The sequence below is a fragment of the Olea europaea genome, chromosome 5 (genome assembly GCF_002742605.1).
Source record: "Olea europaea var. sylvestris chromosome 5, O_europaea_v1, whole genome shotgun sequence".
Classification (NCBI taxonomy): Eukaryota; Viridiplantae; Streptophyta; class Magnoliopsida; order Lamiales; family Oleaceae; genus Olea; species Olea europaea.
The window spans coordinates 1272890-1295588 of record NC_036241.1 but is presented as its reverse complement, the minus strand read 5'-3'; the positions used below and the strand labels follow the sequence as shown (position 1 = coordinate 1295588).

General features: G+C 34.3%; 1 protein-coding gene and 1 pseudogene across 1 annotated transcript; one reads left to right on the top strand and one right to left on the bottom strand.

Annotated features, from left to right (window-relative positions):
* Positions 1 to 6511: 6511 nt before the first annotated feature.
* Positions 6512 to 10449, top strand: LOC111394900 (annotated as a pseudogene).
* Positions 10450 to 12873: 2424 nt separating this feature from the next.
* Positions 12874 to 20746, bottom strand: LOC111394367 (histone-lysine N-methyltransferase ASHH2-like). The gene is made up of 11 exons (XM_023020145.1): positions 20570 to 20746; positions 19419 to 19496; positions 18946 to 19002; positions 17701 to 18514; positions 17568 to 17623; positions 17214 to 17293; positions 16991 to 17073; positions 16803 to 16882; positions 15424 to 15503; positions 14658 to 14703; positions 12874 to 14022 (listed from the first exon to the last, which is right to left on the bottom strand). Exons 1-11 carry the CDS (start codon positions 20729 to 20731, stop codon positions 13111 to 13113), a joined length of 2448 nt encoding a protein of 815 aa, XP_022875913.1. The 5' UTR covers positions 20732 to 20746; the 3' UTR covers positions 12874 to 13110.
* Between the last annotated feature and the right edge of the window lie 1953 nt (positions 20747 to 22699).

Below are 22699 nucleotides of genomic sequence, written 5' to 3'. Positions count from 1 at the left end.
CCAAAAGTGATGCTGTGACTTTTTCTTAGAAAAGTGACAGCATGTCAAATTTTCACATTCTCCTTCATCAAACACCATACATGCCAAATGTACTTGATTCAAAGTTTTCTTTTTCATATTTATTACCAGAAAACAGGGCTTGAATATGCATCATAATAATTCCAAAAATGCACAGGAATACATCTACTTGTTTGGCCAAAAGTGATGCTGTGACTTTTTCTCAAGAAAAGTGACAGTATGTCAAATTTTCACATTCTCTTTCATCAAACATCAAACATCATGCATGTATCAATGTACTTGATTCGAAATTTTCTCTTTCATATTTATTACCAGATAACAGGGCTTGAATATGCATCTTCATAATTCCAAAAATGTACACCAATGCATCAGTTATTTGGCCAAAAGTGATGCTGTGACTTTTTCTGAAAAAAGTGACAGCATGTCAATTTTTCCCATTCTCCTTTATCAAACACATGTATGTACCGGAAAACAGGACTTGAATATGCATCATAATAATTTCAAAAATGCACAGGAATGCATCTACTTGTTTGGCAAAAAGTAATACTGTGACTTTTTTGAAAAAAAAGTGACAACATGTCAAATTCTCCTTCATCAAGCACCATGCATGCATCAATGTACTTGATTCGAAGTTTTCTTTTTCATATCTATTACCAGAAAACAGGGCTTGAATATGTATCCTCATAATTCCAAAAATGCACACGAATGCATCTAGCTATTTGGCCAAAAGTGATGCTTTAATTTTTTCTGAAAAAAGTGACAGTATGTCAGTTTTTCACACTCTCCTTCATCAAATACTATGCATGTACCAAAAAACTAGGCTTGAATATGCGTCATAATAATTCCAAAAATGCACAGGGATGCATCTACTTGTTTGGCCAAAAGTGATGCTGTGACTTTTTCTGAAAATAGTGACAGCATGTTAATTTTTCATAATCTCCTTCATTAAACACCATGCATATGTCAATGTACTTGATTAGATGTTTTCTTTTTCATATCTATTACCAAAAAACGGGGTTTGAATATGTATCTTCATAATTTCAAAAATGCACACCAATGCATCTAGTTATTTGACCAAAAGTGATGCTGTGACTCTTTCTGAAAAAAGTGACAGTATGTCAATTTTTCACATTCTCCTTCATCAAATATCATACATGTACTGAAAATAGGGCTTGAATATGCATCATAATAATTCCAAAAATGCACAGAAATGCATCTACTTGTTTGGCCAAAAGTGATGATGTGACTTTTTCTGAAAAAAGTGACAGCATGTCAATTTTTCACATTGTCCTTCATCAAACATTATACATGCATCAATGTACTTGATTCGAAATTTTTTTTTCATATCTATTACCAGAAAATAGGGCTTGAATATGTATTTTCATAATTCCAAAAATACACATGAATGCATCTAGTTATTTGGCCAAAAGTGATGCTGTGACTTTTTCTTAAAAAGGTGATAGAATTTCCATTTTTCATATTCTCCTTTTGTCAAACACCTTGTATGCATCATTTTAAGTGATTCAAAGCTAACTTCACATATTTATTACCAGAAACAAGACTTGGATTGTTATGAGATAATGGCTAAATACATTCATATAAGCTCACAAGTGACCAAAATTCTACAGTAAATAGCCCACATTCACCAATTCATACGGTGCCACATTCACAGTAAATAGCCCACATTTACGATCCCTAGACTGTGCCACTTTCACCAAAATTCACAAGTGTCCAAAACGCATTTACATAACCTTACAGTAGTTATTTTTGCTTCTATTTTGATCATTCATTGTAGGTTAACAAAATTGTGGAAGTATTTAAAAAATGATTCGAGAACATAAAAAAAAACCTGTCTCGATCCTTTTTTAGATATTTCAATGTTGAAATAGCTTGATCTTTCTCTAAAGCTTTGAATAATGAATGAATTTGTGGAAGTTTACAACTTTCGCCTTCCAATTTTCTCTCGACTTTTCCAGTTTGGAGGCCCGTTCTTTTCTTTTGGTAGTGTGATTTTAGGTTTGAATGCATTTTTTACGTTAAAATATGGGTAATTACCATTTAATCCCACTTTATCATGATTTTTCAAAACAATCCCAAAATATAGGGTATTTGTGTAAGTACCCCCATTAAATAATATAAATTGGGCTCGAAAAAATGTAAATTCTTATTGATTAAGCCCAAGTTATTTAAATTCAAATAAACAAGTTTAATATGTATTTTATTTCTTAGAAATGTACCTTTTAAGATAATTAGCAAAAGAAAATAATACGTTATTAAATTATCACAATTGTCTTTAATTTAAAAAAAGGGATTAAACATATCATTATTAAATTAAGATTTACTAGCATCAAATGTATTGTATTTATATATATCTTGCAGTTTTTGAAAAATGTAAAATAGTTATAAAGTTGGTTAATGATATCAATTATACTTATCCAAATCCAATTAAGTTTATCACCAAATTATTCAATTCGACTAGGATAGTTTGAAAGTTGATGATATAAGAATATTATGTTTATCTTAAACTAGTTAGACTTATCACCATATATTTATACAATTGAATTTCTTCCCTTATATGACCATTTGTTTTAAATATGATTAACTTTTACATTAGGGCTCATCATTTAATTACTATACAATTAAATAGAAGTACAAACTTCAATGATGAATTACTTTTATTTTCCCTCACATTAGCTCATTCATCCCTTTCACCACAAAAGAAAAAATTATTATACATACATATAGGGAAGTTAGCAGCCAAGTTGAGAAAACTTTTGGAACATGCAAAGCATATTTTGTTTCAAAAATCCATTTGATTTAAAAAGGTAAGATACTATATGCAAGTTAATATATCCTTACAATATTTTTTTTCCATATAATTTACTTCGTTAAATGCTAATTGATCTATGGGTCTTAATGAAATGAAATGTGAGATTTCTTCGGGTTTTCTCAATTATTTATAAAGAAATGTGTTAGAGTATTCGATTGATCTCCAACTGCTCTCAATGAAGTGGTGGTATGAAATGTCATAATTTATGTAAACAAAATTTATTTTATTATTTTGGATACACGTATCCTACTGAGTTTTAAATTGCTTATTCCTTCAAATTTTAATAATTCAGCTTAAATTGGTCAACGTGGCTGGTGGTTAAGTAGTGCGCAAGTTGTCCAAGTAAAAGTTTGAAGAAAACATTCAGAAGCAAATTTTGTTTAGATTTAAGATTTTTTTCCTATGCTATTAAATGTTTTTAGAGGAGACATAGTTCCTACAACTTAAGCAAGGAAAGATCGCATTGATCAATTTCGAAGAACATTCAAATAGCTTTTTAGATATGCAACACATCTAATATATATAGAGCAAAAGAAAGCTAGAAGGTTTGAATTCGGACTACGCCCAGAAGTTGAAGGATTCATGGCATCTCATGATTTCACCACATATAGTTAGGTCCTGCAAAGAGCTCAAGCAATTTCAAATTGACTAGAGATTGATCGGACAGTTTAAGAAAATATAGAGTCTTCCGCAAAGAGGAAATTGAATGGGTCGTACGAGGGTAAAGGAAATAAACAAAATAAAAAAGCTAGCTTTGAAAAGTGTTCACATTCAAGCAAGTCGAATAATATTATTAAAAAGGTTGAACCCCAATTTTGAGAGCCCTCACCGCTCGCCCCTAGAGTATCATGAAGGAGGTAAATCGCGGGATGTGCCCCAACAGGCCAGAGAACAAGAGATTGCCCGTACACTGGTGCCCACAAAGAGTCCAATTTCATATCTCAGAAATCAAACCCCTACACTGCAACTGCCAGCAAGGCTGAAACTACCTTAATCCTGTCATTTGCACCATTAGATTATGCCTCAGGAGGCCAAATAATATTATTATTATGTGCCCTAAGTGTAATAAGGCCTATAGAAGCGAGTGTTGGTATGGAAAGAATGTGTGCAATCGGATCAGAAAGCAGGGCCATATTCTTATCAATTACCATGAACCTCTACGAAGGAGAGACAACAAACAAAGCAAAAAGGAACAGCTGAAGTCTTTGCCTTAACCCAACAAGAGGCAATTAAGGATCAGGACATAATGACAGGCATGCTATAAATAGTTGAACTATCTGGTTATATTCTTATATGCTAAAAAATACACATTCCTTTATTACTAAGGCTTTTTATTGTTGATTGCAAAAAAAGTCATTAGTGTTCTAGAAGTCACTATCTCTTTAGACAAAACATTCGAACCAATCAAATAGCTAGGACAGTCAAGATAGAAATGGATGGAAAAGATTTTAGAGCTGATTGTTACCTTGTAGAACGAAGGATTTTTTATGCCATCTAGGAACGGATTGGTTGGGAAACATTTACGTGACAAAACGATGCTTTGAGGAAGAGGTAGTTTTCAAGAAGTCTGGGAAAGAGGAGATTATTAAGATAATTTCGAGAAGAAATTATTTTAAGGGATGAGATTTTAACACTTGTGAACATTCAAGTGTACGGGCTAATATAAGTGAAATTAAAATAAGCGATTGTAATTTGTAAAGAACATTCAAATTTCACAAAAGATTAATAGCAACTAAATAAAATAAATTCAAAAAACGTAAAAATAAAGTACAGTTCTAATTACTTATTGGAATTGCAGCTCAAAAAAATCAAAAAACGATTTACCTCAATTCTCCAAATGCTACGGCAGTGCCGCTGGAGCCTGGAAGATGTATGGAAAGAAATCCTTAAACGGCTTTTTGTTTGCTACAAAAGAAATCAGCTACGAAAGGCTGGTTCTATGCTCTGTCTGCAGAAATTCGGGAAGGAAAGTCGGGAGGCATGAGATTTCATGATTGGGCTGGACTGAGGGGCGGAGCTAGAGACCGTGTCGAGTGCAGGCACAATTTTAGTCATCTGCTACAGTGATTTTTTTTGCCAAAACTTGTCTATTTGAAATTAGCCAAAACTAATTATCTATGGCCATCTTACTCTCGAGACAGAAACTTAAAAACAAAACAAAAAACTCAAAAGTAAACTAGCTAGATTTTAAACTATAGATAATAATAATAAACCAACCAAAATTGGTTCAACTTAAAATATAAATTCGTCCCATATATTGCTTTGATTTATAAACTCATGGAGTAAACAAAAAATCTGAAAAATTAAAAAAAATACCCAATCCAAGTGGGTGAGACCACCAAAGAATTGGATCCCAATCGACAATCGAACGGAGTATGATTAACTCCACGAGCACGATGGAATTTAAGAGAATAAGAGAAAAGTTAAAAGGGTTTGCATTGTGGAATGGGAATGCCGAGAAGGGGATTGTCCGTATTCATAATTTCACGGCATTAGAAATTCTGATTTCTGTGTTCTAAAATATAATGGGCATTTGGATTGAATTTGGGCTAATGTTAAAAAAAGGGGCCCCAAACAAAGCTAACTACCAAAAAAAAGGGCCCAAAATTGGAAAACAAACCATTACCTTCTTCCAGTTCACCTTCCCTACGACTAGCCCTCCAATTTTCACAGACAGTTTATTGAAGTTTGAACTAATGTGGATGTAGAGGAAAAAGGTGATGAAGAAGATGAAGCGTCATACCGGTTTGACTCGGAATGGATGTGGGACATCAGTGTAGCTATAAAGGCACGACCTTTGCGAACTCGTCTTCAAGGTCTTCAGCTCTCGGAGATCCCAGTGCAGGCACCTTTGTCAAGGTCTTCTGCTGCCGGAATCCCAGTGCGGGCAGGTGCCGGCACTAGCCCTGAAGTAGCTCCGCCCCTGGCTGGACTAAGCACGTAATTTCATAATTCACAAAAACAACTGTTTTTTATTTCCAAAATATTGTATTGCTAATTATTTTTTTATAATAGATTTTGTAAAAGGGAATGTCACATTATCTACACCATTCAACCACTTGTTTTTATTGTCACCGCCATCAACACAATTATCGTTTGCCACCACTTATAACAAACTTAATAGTCCAAGTACAGGGACTAAATTAAAACAAAATGAATTTAAGACAAACATAAAATTCCGCTAAAAGATCATTGATCACGAGTGCATTTAACCTATATATTCACATGCATATGTAGCTCGCTTTAGACTTTGATAATGCATACCCTTAATTTTTGAATTGCAATCTTCATGGCTTATGATCAACTCCTTTCGTCATTTATTGGGACATAAAATAACAATATTTTGCTTCATTGCAATTGAAAAAAAAAATGTTAATAAAGAATGAAATACATAAAGAACAGATGCATTGCCATTTGCCTCAATAGTCCCATTATTGGAACACATAAATGGCCCATGTTCTGGAATTGCATGCAACTGATTTATTTATTTTAAAAGGTCATTAATGCATTCGAAATTTTCAAAATTTCAAGAGCTCAAACTCGAAACAAAGTTTTCAAAATTATAGTAATATTTTCGCTACAAAGAGATGAAACGTTAGGAATCTTTTTCTAAATAATGGAGAAAAATTCCAAAACACGACACTGAAAAATTGTATAGAAACAATGATGAACCGTAAAAAACATAGAGGGGTGATGGAAATTTCCGTTACTGAAGCCAAATTTTACGTCTTGGAAGGGACGGAACTGGTTGATAAAAAATTTATGTTTGCCTGATGGTTTTTTTCTTTTCCTTAGTTGAATTCCTTATCAGCTTATTTTTATGAAACATGATTTTAAGAATGACTGTTACTGCATATGATATATTCTTATTTATTATAAATTAATTATGAGCTATCTAATAAATAAATAATGCTTTTTCAATTATTCTTTTAGAAAAATTCTACTTGTAAAAACTCCGTGTTTGATTGGAAAATTTTTATGGAAAATGGCTTTTTTCCACCCTAATTTCAACATTTGAAATGTTTGATTGTCATTTTTTTTCAATTGAAAATATTTTTTCAACATTTGAAAATATACCTATTTTCCTTGTTTTGAGGAAAACATAGTTTTGTTTTCCTCAAAACAAGGAAAATATTTTCTTTTTTAAGAGACATTTTGTATGCCAATCGGACTCAATTTTTTTATTTTTTTTTTACAAAAGAATGAGGTCATTGTTGGTTTTCATGAATTATGTACCCGAGGATTGATTGGTAATTGGTAGTCTTCAACCAATTTAGTGATTCGATCTTTTAACATCGATAGATCTTGTGTCAAAATTGTTCATCGGTTTTCTAGTTAAATTGGATTTGCAAATTTATGATCTAGGAAGCGCCTTACATGGCGTGTCTACTTGTGTCACTTGGGTTTCAAATTCGATTATCCCTATCTGTACCTTATTCTTTTATGAATTCCCCTAGCCTTGGATTTCACCTTCTATTGTGCATGTGTGAAACTTATGCTTGGATGTATCCCTCATAGTCTGCATTCATCTAGGAAGCGCCTTACACTGCTTGCTTACCATCTCATCACCAAACTTTCGACCCTTCACGACACTCCTTCAACATTCTTAAATGCTTATTTTAGTTGTTCGTTCGAGTCTTGGATTGCGTTGTGCATTGGCAACATTATCTTTAGAGATCATTACTTATGACTCGGGAATTACAAAGTCAAACATTTCTAGTGAACTAACCTTGTACCGAATTTTGCACTTAATCTTGCCATAAGTATCGAGCAAGTAATTCACCGTTCAAATCAACTATTTATTTTAGTTGTTTTTATGTTGTTACACTCTTGTCTACCTCATCTTATCAACAAAACAACAAAATCACCTTCCAAATTTTGAAGCCAAGAAATGTATGAATAGATAGCAAAAGTAATTGGAAAACCCTGAAGAACGACTTTGCTGGAGCAAAAGACTAACAAATTTGTCAACATCTTAGAATATTCAGGGTTGAGGGTAAACAAGAGTTGCAATAGAAAAATGCAATACAAAAGTTTGGATATAATTAATTAACTTCACTTTGTGTCAACAACAAAATTACGATAAAAAGGGATATTTGGAACAAAAGTGTTACAATGAACAAAAATTGGATCAAAGAATGCTAAAGACGGCTATAAGACTTATAGCATACACAACTTATAAAGTTTACTAAAAACCAGGGGTGAAGCCAAGAAATTTGTTCAGTGCGGGCATAATTTAACACACGTCGAATATTAAATTTTGGTCATAAATTTAATGATGATAAAACTATATAAAAAAAATAAAAAACTAAAAATGACATAGTTTATAATTAAATGTGTTCCTTGCAAGTTTTCATATTTTGATAAGTGAAATCTAAATCAACCTATACCTAAAATCCAGCAAAATCATGAAATAAAAAAATAATAAATAAAAATAAATATTGTTTGGGCCTAAAAATTCAGTGCGAGCATATGTCTGCACTCGTCCTCACATGGCTCCACCCATGCTAAAAACTAAATGATATCATTATAAGTGAAAGAGTAAGTCTCAAATATATAATTTTCTTATTAGTGAAAGTTAAAAATAAGTTACTTATTTCGATAACGAAATAAGATTTATACCTAAAAAAGTAACTTTTTTTTAACTAAATATGTAAAACAAATTCAAAACAGTAAGTTAAGGCATGCAGTCCCTATTTACAAAAACCACAAAGAAATAAAATCAACATGTACAATCACATTGGTTTAAGTACATAACCATCCATTATGCATATCATTCATTCATCAATAAGCGATAAAAACAAAGTTGAACTTCAAGAATAAATTATTAAATTTAATTCTAATTTATAGAGTGGAATTTGTGGGGGGCATGAATCTCACAAGAGGGAAATGATAAAATTAAATTATTAGTTGAACCAATTTTTAAAAAATCTATTCGTTTATGCAATCTTGACTAGGTCTAGATGGCGATTTTCTTTGTCTACACACCCACACCCACACTAGTCAAGCATCGAATAAGTGAAAAATTATTTTAGTTGCTTTTTTGGAAAGTATTGAATAAGTGAAAAATTATTTTAGTTGCTTTTTTGGAAAGTATTGAACAAGTGAAAAATTATTTTAGTTGCTTTTTTGGAAAGCATCGAACAAGTGAAAAATTATTTTAGTTGCTTTTTTGGAAGTTTGTTATGATTTAACTTTACAGTTTTAAACACGGCGCAAATAAGTTATCTAATGAGAGTCTTTATTTTTTGCATAGTGGAATGAGAATTGTTAAGTATAGAATTTTGGTTAGACCATCAAAAGTGCAAGTATAGGAAGTGTTTGATGAGTGTATTTTACACGCTTACCGACACTTTTACACCTTGTCCCTGTTTCGGCTTCATTTTACTATGTTTTTTGGGGAAATATATTTTAGAAAAGTGATTTCATTTTTATTTTTATTTTTTTTTATAAGAATCCGTGATTAAAAAAGAAGGGAAATGTTTGAGTTTACATATAATATTATTTTATTGAAAAATATTTTCAATAAATAAGACCGTGTGTGGTTCAACCAGTAAGGCGTACTTAGGTTAGATGAAAAATCTAGTTGATGATGACTTCTGCGAAATTATATGCGTATGGTTCTGAAAACTTAAAGTAGTAGTACTCTTAAGTTAGTCGAAAGGAAATTCATTTATTTATTTAAATTTAGTCATCATCATGTTTACATTTACTTCGGAGGTTTCAAAGGGTAGGAATTTAAAGTAAATTTAGTTCTCGAAGTTGCTGGTAGGAATATTTTCTACATATTATAATAAAAATAATATTATTTAGCACTACTGTTATTACAACACCAACCTAGGTAACACTAAATGTTATTACATCAAAGGTATAATTAAATGAATTACATAATTTTACATTTAATTGAATCTATCATATAATATCATATAACTGATGCTCTAACACCACTAATGCTAAATAGCATTATTCTTATAACAATGTATAGATGTATAGGTAGAAAGAACAAATTGCTTTTGTCTCTTCTATCAGAGACTATTCGACCCAATCCAACCCAACCCGACCCGACCCTCAGCAGCAGAGAAGTTGTTCAATGGATGCATAAGATACAACATTGGTATCCCAAGTTCTTTACTCTCATTCACCTCCTCGTGAAATATCACCTTTTCGTGTCTAAATTCTTAAAGATTGTGTTAATAATTGCTAGGATGGCCGAGTCTCCTAAACTAGCAAGTGCACATCACCGTAAGCTAAGAGAAGCATATGAAACAAAAGAAAAAATGTAGAATGTGGAGGTTCTGAGACGGAGCAAAGACCATCTCGAGAGGATTCTCGATGAAGCGAAAATTAAGCTCGGAGAAACAACTTATCTAGTAGGGAACGAGTTTACTTTAGCAGATCACGTTCATACCTATTCTAAGTCGACTAGTTCTCCTGAAGTTGGAAGAGAAATACATCAAGACCCGACCAAACATGGCCGAGAATTGGTATGTGTTGTGACAAAAACCAAGCTATAAAAAGGTGATTGGATTTCGGAGTTGAAGAAGGCAGAGGACTCCATGAAAACTTGGTGCTATGTGCAGATCAGACGTTTATTGGGATGATATTGTTAGCTGCTTTTTTATTCATTTTTTGCCCCTGATGAGATGGGAAATTTGTAACCCCTTATTTAGACTTTCGGACCCTTCATCTTTCTAAATCGAGACCCGCAAACCGACACAAACGTCGGCGGCTCTCCCATGGGTAAAAGCCTCGATAAGATTAAAAAGACTGCTTGGAATAAAACTTCTACACAAGTGTACAGATCTCTCTCGTTTTTCATCTTCTCCTACAAATTTTGTATAATGGGACTGAAGTATGTTATTAAAAAAAAAGGTTGAACCCCAACCTTGAGAGCCCCCACCGCCCCGCCCCTAAAGCTTTGTGAGGGAAGTAAATCGCGGGATGTATCGCAGCAAGCCAGAGAATAAGAGTTGCATGTACACTACGCCTACAAGAAGTCCAATTCCATGTTTCAGGAATCGAAAACATCACTCCTATCCTTTGCACCACTGGACTATGCTCCGAAGGGCTATGAGACTGAAGTATGTTGAATTGACCTGTGGTTGCGAAGTAGAAGATTTTTTTTTTTTTTTTTTTTTTTTTGAAATATTGTCTTGTAATTGTATGTGTGCAACTCTTTTTTGCCTTGTTTCTACAAATTTTATTGGGAAACAGGCTTATCTCGTGCTAGAGAAATGTTTTCTCAATGCTCACCAGATATAAACCAAACTATCTCACGACCCAACTCACATGATGATATGATTTAATGGTCAAACAACCCAACTGATGCAATGTTTCTGGATTCGAAATCTAGAGGAATGAATTTAAGCCCCTATTTCCTGTGGATTAAAATTATATTTTTAATAAGTTTTAATAGAAGTTTATAAATTATAAGGTTGAAAAGTAGTGAAGATTTATAAAATGTGTTGTTAAAATTAATTGTTAACTTTGCTTTAAATTAAAATTTTAATCTGTACCAAACTCTGGCTAAATATATTGTAAACTCTTTCCATTTTTGCAGGTGAAAATTTTCGCAGTCCCTTTCTATGCTATGAAATAGATAAAGATTTTTCAATTATTCATAAACGAAAGAGTTTTCACGTAAGCAATTATCAAAAACCACTCGGGAATTTCTTGTCGCTACCATTTAACATTTATCTCGTTGATCATCTGAAAATTTCATAAAATGAGCTTTCTAGACATCTTCAATGACCAATCATTGACTAGCAAACTAAATGGATGGCACGTGGCAAAAGAAAGCGTAGGCCAGCTGGGCATTCCTAGGAGACCAAGTTCGAGACCAGACCTTCGACGGACGCAGGGACACTTGAGAATATGCAAAAGATCATTGTATGTGCCAACACTTGAGAGTCAATGTGTGCTTTAGTTGGGATGAAATGAAAAGATGCCATTTTTATATCCACTCAGAAGCGTTCAAGACTCTCATCACTCCATAGCTCTAACTTCCAATTTATCCACGCCAAAATGCATCCCGATCAATGATAAAAGCATAAATGGTAGCAAAATGATACATGAAATTGGACTCTTTGTAGGCGCAGTGTATAAGCAGCTCTTGTTCCCTGTCCTATCGAGACACATCCCACAATTTACCTCCCTCACAAAACTTTAGAGGCAGGATAGTGGGGCCCTCAATGTTGGGATTCAACCTTTTTTTATAAATGGTAGCAAAAAGGACAGCTTTTATACCAAACTAAAGAAAATCCTCAAGTGCGTATGGTATACTTTACTGGAGTGAACAAAATTTTAACGACTTTCTTGTTTAATACTGTCTAATCTTCCCTACCAAACATGCCATAAAAGTTCCAAAGAGATATTCGAAATTCTTATGCAAATTCAAATTTGAATATTATGATAATGGAGACTAGATTACCAAAGTAATTTCTGACCAAGGAATGTTTCCATGTATTTGAAGTCCATCAGCCCACTCCATATACATTTTGTTCCTCTCCATTTCAGTAGCTCATTGCACAGGGTATATTTCTTGTTGCTAAGTGGAACTCCGACTTTACAGGATGACTCCGTAGGGACCCCACCTTGCATAGGCCTTTCCAAGAATCTAATTATTATAAATATCAAAAATCAATTAGAAATAACATTAAGAAAAGAAAGAAAACTACTACAGATTGAATATGCTTACCGCGTATGCACACGTGTTGAAATCGAATTTGGACCCAAAACCTCCATCGTCACTGTACGAGGAACCATATACGATGTACCCCATCTTACTCCATCATCTCCCCACAACCACCACCCAAAAAATAAACAAACAAACATATATATATGTAGAACCACCAAAGAGGGAAAGAGTAACAATCAGCATGCAACAGCAGTAGTAAATTTTATTCCACAAAATGTTTAAAATTTAATATCAGGATCAAAGATAAAATGAGATAAGCTTGCCTCTTTTGAAAAATGAACTCGTACTTTCGAAGCAAGCAAATAATTTCTCAGAACAACCTCAGCAAAGCCTATAAATGAGGATAAAACTGAACAGATTAAAGAATATTTAATTTGTAGTGACACTGTGCAGCAAAGAATGTAGTACATTCAAACGGAGCATTCAAATTTTCAAAGCTCCTTGAAAATCGTCCTATAGAATAAAATCTAAAGTTATCAATGTCAATGCTCATGAAATGTATCCCAATTGTCCCACTTCCTAAACCTATCTTTCGCATGCCATTGCTAGGACTGTTCCCTGTACATTACCAAACATTTCTATTCCGGACCCATGGCGGTGCTAACTTCGAGTGATTCCACTTCTGCTGCCTAAAGTAATTCCTCCCCAAGTTATAGGAACTCCCTCCCTGCTGAAAATCATATCTGTCATTTGCATCTGAAATGTTCATATCCGGCGAGTCAAATCTGGGTTTCCTTGTATGGCTTTCATCTGAATGATCAGTACAATGATCAAAACCAACTTCTGCTTTCTCTGCACGTTGACCCAGTGACGGACAATTAGCAGCAGAGGCTGGTAGCACCCTCCTGTCACGGGGATATGGAGGCAACGGGGGAAAGGGGTGGAATGGTACACCGGGAGCTACAGCCCAACCCTTGGAAGCTTCTGCTTCATGGCCCCCATATTGTTTTATGACAGTAAATGGAACGCCATAGGAGACAGAAAGACGTGAAATGAATTTATGCTGTGAATCACCCAATACTACATCAAACGGACCCATCATGTGCATGGTTCCTTCTTGGTGATCAATAGAGGTCAAAGATGCATCACATGTGAGCATAGGATCATTACACGGAGACAGAAACCCAGGAGGACCATCCCCATTGATGTTGGGCGTCGAGCATGCCTCCAATGGATTATCCCATCTACTTTTACGCTTGCGCTTTTTTGTGCCGCTGTTTCCACAATTATCACCTGAGGCAGAGACGTCTGGAACACCAGTGTTGCCCGTACAAGATTCAGGCATGGACTGCATTTCAAAACACTCCATTGCTTGAGAAGGTTTTATCTGACTCCCATGATCATGTACAGCAGAAAACTTGGTGTAGCTAGAACGAGGATGAAATTCCATCCTCCCAGCAACCCTGTCCATACAGCCATTTTTTCTCATATGCCTAGGAATCCACTTATCCCGGAAGTTCCGTGCAATATGATGGACCTGAGTAGAAATAGAAAATTCAATCATTAAGTCAGAATTTTCTAAAATTACATTAGAAGATAATCTTCAGGACAAAAAACTGTCAGAACATCCAGACAATAATGAATGCAATTATTAGACAAATTCAATCATTAAGTCAGAATTTTCTAAAATTACATTAGAAGATAATCTTGCCATCTTGAGAAATCTTTCACGATTTTTCTTTTACTTCAACTAATAAGTTTTCTTCTCTTCCACAAATACTAATCCAAGTCTAAAACAAAAGGAAATAGACAAGAGCCAGACAAGACAGAAAAAAAGGGCAGAGTTTCAAACAGCCCTTCCAAGGGCTGCAGACTAGAAAAACAGATTTGACATTCTAAAACTTCTAGCGAACAACTACAAAAATCTCCAACCAAAAGACTAAGAACAGAATTAAAATTTTACCCAGGATTATCTTCCTTGTATTATTATTTCACTTTTATATTTTTATTTTTGAGACATAAATTTGTCTTCATCCAAGCACAATATTTTGGAGTCTTTTCTCCCTTCACAGGAATAGCATATGTTCCATTCTTCATCAAAAAGATACCAGAAAAATTGAGGCACAATTATGAAGATTAACATTAAAATGCAAGACAATTTGTAAATGATACCTGTTTATCTGCATGTTCTGTCAGTATCAATATTGAATCCTTAAAGCTGCAATAAGAGTAGTGCGCAATTCAGAAAAATACTTAAGCATGAAAGGTAATAACCTAAACGACTCCAAATTAAAAGATTAGGATTTAAGAAAAACTCTGCTCATAGCATTTCAAGACAACACAAATTATTTCTTTCGAACAAACATATGAGAAGCAAAATTCTTTGTTCTATTGTGCTGCAGGCAACAATATCAGTAAGAAGTTAAAAAAAAAAATATATATATATATATATATCCAAAAGAAACTGACCAAAACCAAAAGAGTGAATATGAGGTTTATTAATAAACAACAGCAACCGACAAAATTATAAGAGCTAGATTGTGCATATACAAAAGGATGGAGATCAATGGTCGAGTGCAGACCCAGGTAAATTGTCAAGCATAGAAATTTTTGGATGACCATTTTGGTAAACTGTACCAGTCAAATTTTTTAAAGTTCGAAGTATCTCAAAAACAGGACTTCAACTGCATAATATGGACAATGAAATGTTCTCACATCCGAAACTAAATATCAGAAATAAACATGGTTCCACAACTACACTAATGGAATGCTCCTAATTAATCACAATTGAATGTATCTAAATAATGTGATTGTACATTGCAAGTGAGAAAGTGATCTTGGATATTTAAATCAGACAATGCAGCAAATTCAGAAATTAATCCAATTCCTCAAAGAAAAAAAATCTCGTAAAAATGAAACTTATTAAGTATTCATTGACCTCTCCACTCCAGGACATGCAGGACCTCCACTTATGTGCTCCAGAGTAAGGATTTCCCTCATTGCCAGATACTCGAGCACCTACAGGAAAGAACAGCGAGCAACCAAATGTGAGCAACATCATCATCATCATTATTATCACTGTCATCAATGATCGCTTAAACTTATTTTTTATGAATCCATTATACTGCATTATTTAGATTATCCAGTGCTAAAGAAATACCAACAACAAGTGCATGACTCCTCTATTACAGATGATGAGTGTTGCACTTTGAAGAAGTTAATTAAACATGTTTCATAGTTCTCGAACGGTACCATTTTCTTGCCAAATAATAATTTGGTTCAATAAAATCACTTGTGACGTTAGATGAATACTATGCACTTGAATACAGTTACACATTCATTAGGACAATGGATTAACAGGAATGCCTTTAAGTAATAGTGGTTCCATGCATTCATTCAACATTTGATGCTTTACTCGCAAACTTCACATGCGAATATAACTGAGTTCAAGTCATTTATTTTACATTGAATCACTTAGTTCTTCCACATTCTTCTTCTCTGTTTCCTCCCCTTTATTGCATGTGAACAATATAATTCTCTGTCCCCTCTTTCCCTTCCCCTTTCCAATAGAAGGAGAAAAAACATAACAACTCTTCAAAACCATATAGACACTTGTTGTCATTTGATGCTTTACTCGCAAACTTCACATGCGAATATAACTGAGTTCAAGTCATTTATTTTACATTGAATCACTTAGTTCTTCCACATTCTTCTTCTCTGTTTCCTCCCCTTTATTGCATGTGAACAATATAATTCTCTGTCCCCTCTTTCCCTTCCCCTTTCCAATAGAAGGAGAAAAAACATAACAACTCTTCAAAACCATATAGACACTTGTTGTGAGAACCAGTACCTCCAAAGATTGTGAAAAACTTGAGTTACCAATGGTTCTATGATGACGAAAAGAATAGAGTCACAACCATAAAGTAAAATTGTGCCCAAATATAACAAGATGGTTGACATACTGATGCATCAAGGTTAGCAATACAATCACACCAAGTGATTCATTAGAGAACCAACAAATTTGTGCAGTTATTCGTAAGCACATATTTACATGCATGCTTGTGTGTACCGAGGCATATATTTCTATGTTGAGTGTTGCATTTTGACTGCCATGCAGTGACTACAGATGAGCAGTTCAGCAAGCCAATTGTGGTTCTACTCGACTCAATAAATCTTTATCCAAAAGAAACTTGCAATTCATTCCTTTTACCGAGAAGGTATTATTCAATTGTTGTGAAATGTCTAAGCACCCAGTTAGCAAACATTATATTGCACAATGACTATGTTAAGAAACACCCTCAGTTTCAACAAACTTACCTTAAGAAGCTTTCGCAGGATAGGAGTCTTAGTGAATTCCCTTCTGTACCTCTTCATTATGTTGTGTAACATCTGCAAGCCTGTAAAGATAAGGGAAGTCATACATCCATGAAAATGGTTGCAATTGTAAAACAAGTATAACTGACATGAAAGACATATATTTTGAATAAAAAAGCACCGAAAACTACCATTCTTGTTAATTATATCTATTAGAACAGTCCGTGATTTTGTCTTCAAGATGGCATCCAAGATCATTGAAAGATCTCGATTGCTACAAAAGTACAAACGGGAAACAATATAAGTATCACACAGAATCAATCCCTCAAAAATAAACAAGTAGGTTTTACTGTCTTGAAAAAAAATCTAAATAACTAGAAGAAAACATGATAGGAAGTAACAACTCTAAACTACCTTTGAATGGCTTCACCATGTCCATTATTCCCTGAAGCAGCAGTAAGAAAAAGAAGCTTCAAGTAACCTCTTGATGCATCCTATTGGAAAATAAGACAACTTAATAAATTGAAACAAGTTGCAAACAAAAATATCAGTTTCAAAACACGCAACACTGGCATAACAACTTCAGGCAACTTAGGAATTCAGATATCAAATAGTAACAATATTCGGATCAAGGAACCAAAAATTATCGCTGACTTCTATAAATAAAAAATAAAAAATAAATAACAAAGTATTAGATGCTCCAGATAACCGAGGACGAGAGATAAAAGAAATCAATGCAGTTAAACTAACAGGAGAGAAAGAACTTACTTTTCGCTTGCTTATTCCCCCTTCAGGATCTAGCAACTCATTTAGTTTCTCCTCAACTGCAAGCATTTAGTTGTCATTCCAGTAAAATACAAGCAGAATTACCTCAAAACAAAATTAACAGAAAATCATCTACCTGCTTCAAAATGGCTATTTAAGGAAAGTTCTGGTAATCTTTTGGGTTTGTAGGGTACAATAATTGACTTATCCACATGTGGAGTTCTTTTGCCAGTCATAGCATCAGTTTTAAGCTTTCCCTTCTTTACTGTAGATGATGAATGAAGAGATTTTGGAAGAATATCCTCCATAAATTCTTCGCTTCTTCCACCAGTACCAGATTTTAACTTCCTCCTAGTTTTAACCAATTTTTTAGGCGGTCCAGCATGGGCAGTCATCTCAATTTCACGAGCAGAGAACAGCGAATTTGTCGTGTTCCTTTCTGTTGTAGAAAACTCGTGCTCAACTGCAGATATAGCTTCTTTTGTAAGATCATCTGGTTGTAAGGATACATCAATGGGTTGAACAGAAGGATATCTCTGGCACATTGAAGTCATTAAGCAACCATCACCAGAAGCAGGGTCAACACTTTCAACTTCATTTCTTGTTGAAGTTTCAGAAGTGTGTGTTTCTGAAATGTTCTCCAAGTGACCAGCAATACATTCTGGTTGGTTCATTCTATCTTTGTTTTCTGGTGCTTTCTTTGCAGCTGTAATTTCTTCGTCATTGGAGGAATGTGTCATTGTGCCATTCCAGTCATTATCTATCTCACCATCTTCACAGATCATAACAGGTTCAGGATATTCTTCATCAGAATCACCTTGAACGATTACTTCAGCATTTGATGGATCGCCGCCTATATACCCCCGACAGTTAGTTGAACCACACACACATTTTTTAACAGCAGCCCCGAACACACGTACGTAATTGTAGTCGAATGTAACTTCTTCACCCTGACATACAATAGTTAAACCATCAGAATGCATGCATTTTTCTCAACACTAATCACTGTATGAATTGGAATCAAAAGAACATAATAAGTAACCCAAAACATGGTGGATTACAACCAGGAGAGCCAAAGGCCATCTATCCTTGTATCTGCAATATCTGCATCTGAAGGTTACCAAGCACTGTGTATTACTCAAAGACAATATGGCGATGTTCATTACTCGAAACCAATATATGTTAATGGTATAGTACCCCCTCCAAAAAACAAAGGAAAAGAGAAAGGAAAAGGGAAAACAATGAAAAGAGGAAGAAACCTCCCAGCATAGATTTCCAATGTTCTTCACAGACAACAATGCAAGACCCAGCAAATTCGAGAAGCAGCAGCAGTCAATTGATTCAGCAAATGAGAAATGTATAGTTAGAAGAAAGAGTTTACCTGCATAATATCCCTCAAAGCAAACAGTCCAACACAAACTTCTCCATTCACCATCCACTGTCAAAAAAGTCCGGGTCAAAATTTTAGCAGTACCAAAAGCACATCATTTTTTTCAAAGCTGTAGATTAAGAGTTTACTACAATAGTTTCTGATTTAATCTAGCAACAACTTTTCGACAACATGTCATAAACAAGAAGACATATGAAATGAGCATGAATGACATGAAATGTATATTTAATATTCTGCTATCACTAGCTTCTGATCAGCAAAATGGCAAACCTTTACCAAAAGATTATAAACCTACAGAAAGGGAAGAGGGTGGTGAGAAGATCAAGAAGAAAAGAGTTGAATGGGGAGGGGAATTGATCGCGAAGGAAGGATAATACATAAGATGTTCAGCAACTGCGTGGAACTTCATCCTAAACTGTCCTTAAACTATTTAACTGCATAGAAGATTTAACTCCAGGGAATACCTTTTCCGTACGACAATTAGGATTGCAACTGTGGTTTATGAAACGTCCCAGGTTTCCTTTAGCACAGGCATCAATAATCTGGAACAGATGCATGAAAGTGACATATCATAATAATTATGTAAAACCCAATAAAAAAAATGAAAAAATGAAAGTACCCAGATGAGCATGAATTCAGAACAATTTGACAAATGCAAAGAGATAAAATCAAGTTTCATCATATTATATATCACGTGCTTCCCCAAAAACATGGTCAAATGCATTAGCCCTTTTGAATTCAGTCCAGCCTCACTTACCTTATCTAGAATCAAATTCAAGCTTAAAAGTTAAAACAATGTCAAGCCGAAATAGGGTACAAATTCAAACCATTGACACTGCCTTTTATTGAAAGGAACTACTGTGAACTTGAACATTACTAAGCTCCAATAAAAAGTATAGAGAGCAACTAGTACACAAAGCAGAGGCCCCAGCATTTGCACCTTAAAAATCCCACCAGCAAAAATCAATAATTATATAAATAAAATTTGAAAAGGTGTTTCCTATCAACAAAATGAAGTTATATACTACCAAGAAATTCTGGAATGGTGATAAATTCATGAAAATTCCAGTAAATAATGAAATAAAAATGTTGACATTGGGTGCTTTTAAGTTTCATATAATTACCATAAATGAGGCTCATATAATTTTATGGTTCATTTTATTGGCTGCTCTCATCTCGAGAGTAAAAGAAAGAGAAGAGACTGAACGCGCAAGTCAGAGAAGATGAGAGTACTCAATATGGTTTTGCTGCAACCTTTCTAAGAAAAAGAAGAAAGCCTTTTCAAAAGATCATGTTTGGATGGACAAAAAGGAAGGCTTCTCCTGTCAAAAAGGTACCACTGCAGCATCCCATCGTCTATTGTGTCAGGATTCATTCTAACCCAATGGCAAAAAGACAAATTGTGGATCAGAAGAAGAAAAATTTTGCATGCAATGACTGTTATCAATGGCGTTAACTCGAGTCATGAAGTGCCTTGAAACGGGAAAAAGCAAAAACTACAACTTGGCAACGATGTCATGAGAAGCTGGCATCCTCTGAATTTCAAAGCATTTGATCACTTAAAAGACGTTTTCTGTTCACATATAACAACAAAGAGAAAGTGTAATGGCCAAACCTCACTGCCATTCAATGTCATGAAGTAAAAATGCTTGTGGCCTTCCAAAGCATACTCTCTTTGCCGAGCTTCATAAGCATGCACATCAAGAACCTGAGAGATCCACAAATTAACATTGGCATACAAGTGAAGATCACCACAATCATAAGATCTCATGTACATTTATATACACATTTATTTCACCGTCATAAAATATAAAACTGCAATGCACTTACTTAAAATATCAACACTCAATATGTTCTCACAGATGTAGCAGAAAATTATAGACAAATATTAAGGGCTATTCCAGTTATAGAGTATTCCCTATTTTTTTCTCCGAAATATTGTCTTGGAATTGTATGTGTGCAACTCTTTTTTGCCTTGTTTCTACAAATTTTATTGGGAAACAGGCTTATCTCGTGCTAGAGAAATGTTTTCTCAATGCTCACCAGATATAAACCAAACTATCTCACGACCCAACTCACATGATGATATGATTTAATGGTCAAACAACCCAACTGATGCAATGTTTCTGGATTCAAAATCTAGAGGAATGAATTTAAGCCCCTATTTCCTGTGGATTAAAATTATATTTTTAATAAATTTTAATAGAAGTTTATAAATTATAAGGTTGAAAAGTAGTGAAGATTTATAAAATGTGTTGTTAAAATTAATTGTTAACTTTGCTTTAAATTAAAATTTTAATCTGTACCAAACTCTGGCTAAATATATTATAAACTCTTTCCATTTTTGCAGGTGAAAATTTACGTAGTCCCTTTCCATGCTATGAAATAGATAAAGATTTTTCAATTATTCATAAACTAAAGAGTTTTCACATAAGCAATTATCAGAAACCACTCGGGAATTTCTTGTCGCTACTATTTAACATTTATCTCTACCTGTCGATCATCCGAAAATTTCATAAAATGAACTTTCTAGACATCTTCAATGACCAATCATTGACTAGCAAACTAAATGGATGGCACGTGGCAAAAGAAAGCGTAGGCCAGCTGGGCATTCCTAGGAGACCAAGTTCGAGACCAGACCTTCGACGGACGCAGGGACACTTGAGAATATGCAAAAGATCATTGTATGTGCCAACACTTGAGAGTCAATGTGTGCTTTAGTTGGGATGAAATGAAAAGATGCCATTTTTATATCCACTCAGAAGTGTTCAAGACTCTCATCACTCCATAGCTCTAACTTCCAATTTATCCACGCCAAAATGCATCCCGATCAATGATAACAGCATAAATGGTAGCAAAATGATACATGAAATTGGACTCTTTGTAGGCGCAGTGTATAAGCAGCTCCTGTTCCTTGTCCTATCGAGACACATCCCGCAATTTACCTCCCTCACAAAACTCTAGAGGCAGGATAGTGGGGCCCTCAATGTTGGGATTCAACCTTTTTTTATAAATGGTAGCAAAAAGGACAGCTTTTATACCAAACTAAAGAAAATCCTCAAGTGCGTATGGTATACTTTACTGGAGTGAACAAAATTTTAACGACTTTCTTGTTTAATACTGTCTAATCTTCCCTACCAAACATGCCATAAAAGTTCCAAAGAGATATTCGAAATTCTTATGCAAATTCAAATTTGAATATTATGATAATGGAGACTAGATTACCAAAGTAATTTCTGACCAAGGAATGTTTCCATGTATTTGAAGTCCATCAGCCCACTCCATATACATTTTGTTCCTCTCCATTTCAGTAGCTCATTGCACAGGGTATATTTCTTGTTGCTAAGTGGAACTCCGACTTTACAGGATGACTCCGTAGGGACCCCACCTTGCATAGGCCTTTCCAAGAATCTAATTATTATAAATATCAAAAATCAATTAGAAATAACATTAAGAAAAGAAAGAAAACTACTACAGATTGAATATGCTTACCGCGTATGCACACGTGTTGAAATCGAATTTGGACCCAAAACCTCCATCGTCACTGTACGAGGAACCATATACGATGTACCCCATCTTACTCCATCATCTCCCCACAACCACCACCCAAAAAATAAACAAACAAACATATATATATGTAGAACCACCAAAGAGGGAAAGAGTAACAATCAGCATGCAACAGCAGTAGTAAATTTTATTCCACAAAATGTTTAAAATTTAATATCAGGATCAAAGATAAAATGAG